The 2091-nt window shown below is 40.6% G+C and overlaps 1 protein-coding gene across 1 annotated transcript; it reads left to right on the forward strand.

Annotated features, from left to right (window-relative positions):
- The first annotated feature begins 525 nt into the window (after positions 1 to 525).
- Positions 526 to 1476, forward strand: LOC115460559 (olfactory receptor 1009-like). Its single transcript, XM_030190328.1, has one exon. It carries the CDS (start codon positions 526 to 528, stop codon positions 1474 to 1476), a length of 951 nt encoding a protein of 316 aa, XP_030046188.1.
- Positions 1477 to 2091: the final 615 nt, after the last annotated feature.

The following is a 2091-nucleotide window of genomic DNA, read 5'->3' on the forward strand; positions in this document are numbered from 1 at the left end:
GTTTCCTTGTAGGCAGGACGCAACAGAGATAGCCTGTATTAATCAGTGCCCGCTACAGCCCCTGAGCAACAATACAGACACTGCTGTGTAGCTGACATCAACCGGCACCTATTATATAAAAGTCTGCTCCCCCTGAGATCAAAACTTGGCTACGCCTCTGGTTTGTTTCCAGAGTTTTTGATTGAAACCTATGATAAGTGCCAATGCAGAGGCAAGCCATCTATGTAGGCTGTCTGGGCTATTGAGGTTTTCTATTTCAAATTAAGAGCTATTTATCTCTGGGGTTACTGTTAGTATTTTAGAGCCTAACTTTGAGCGCCATTTATAGACTAGCATTAAGCATTATTTTTTTTCAACACCAATCTGTCAGCACCATCTAGAGAATTTACTCCCATATATGCCAGTTGGTGTGTTGGTAAGACTACATTATTCAGTTCTACAGCACAGACGACATAGTAATTCACTGTCACTGCTATGAACTGTAAATCTGATTTGTTCTACCAGCAGATATAATCAACAGAATAAATGGAAGGAAGAAACCAGACTTCAGTGACTGAGTTCATTCTCCTTGGACTTACTCGTGATCCAAAACTACAGATTCCACTCTTTGTGCTTTTCCTACTGCTCCATATTTTCACCCTCCTGGGTAATATTGGTATAATCGTTGCAACTAGGTTGGATGTGCGTCTGCAAACCCCGATGTACTTTTTTCTCTTTCATTTGTCAGTTTTAGATATCTGTTATTCTTCTGCCATCACCCCTATAACCCTACAAACCTTCCTGGTAGAGAAGAAAACCATCTCCTTTCTTGGTTGTGCTCTACAGCTGTACTTTTATGCTGCGTTTGCTACCGTAGAGTGTTTTCTGCTTTCAGTGATGGCGTTTGATCGTTATGTAGCCATCTGTAACCCGTTGCTGTATCCAGTCATTATGAGCAGGAGACTGTGCATTCAGATGCTGGGTGCAGCTTACGTGTGTGGCTTTTGTAATTCCTTAATACATACAGTTTGCATTTTTCACTTGTCCTTCTGTGGGCCCAATGTCCTTGATCATTATTTCTGTGATATTCCTCCACTCTTGGTGCTTGCGTGCTCAGATACTTTTGTCACTGAGCTCACAGCTTTCATTTGTGTTGGATTCAACTGCACAACATCCTCCCTGGCCATCTTAATCTCTTACACCTATATTATCTCCAACATCCTGAGGATTCGCTCTGCTGAAGGAAGACGCAAAGCATTCAACACTTGTGCCTCCCACTTCACTGCTGTGCTCATATTTTTTGGGACCCTTTTTTTCATGTATTTGCAGCCTGCTTCGAGTAATTCTATGATGCAGGAAAAAATAGTTTCAGTGTTTTATGCAGTGCTGATCCCTATTTTAAATCCCCTTATTTATACCCTAAGGAACAAGGAGGTGAAAGCAGCCCTGATAAAGGCACAGAAACGATTCACATCATTCAGAAAGTTTACTAGGTAATTGCTTTATTCTGTGTGAACACAAGTCACTGCATAAACATCTATAACTCTAAGGTACCAAAAAGGCAATTCTGTTACTGGGCACCTGCATTTACTTGCATGCACAAATATACAGAAGACTGGTACTTTTGGGGATAAATCTATATTTATTTATTTATGCATGTAAGTGGCAATAATGAAACTATGCATTATTCTGTAAGGGGGCATACAAGTGGCATAGTGGGGAGGGGCTGCAACTTATTTCTTTATACTGTAAGTTACATGCATACCTTTGCAGCATTTTTACATCTGTATTATGCCTGGTGAGATGCACATACATGTAAGGTGAACTGATGCCAGGTTACACTTATATTCTATCATGGAAATTGGGTATCTAGATGCCATATAGAATATGTTTTCACCATGTGGAATTAGGGCACTTAAAAGGAGGTGTCCACTTATAGAATTACCCCCTCCCCCAAATGTGAAATGTATTTGTGGAAGAACAACAAAAAGAGTCCGAATCTCCCGCAAAAAAACACAAAAACAACAAAACAAGCGGAAGAAATCCAGAAAGATCAGACTGAAACCACAGATGGTAAGAGCACCAAAACGTTTTATTGGGACCCTACACGGT

The sequence above is a fragment of the Microcaecilia unicolor genome, chromosome 1 (assembly GCF_901765095.1).
Source record: "Microcaecilia unicolor chromosome 1, aMicUni1.1, whole genome shotgun sequence".
In the NCBI taxonomy this organism is placed as follows: Eukaryota; Metazoa; Chordata; class Amphibia; order Gymnophiona; family Siphonopidae; genus Microcaecilia; species Microcaecilia unicolor.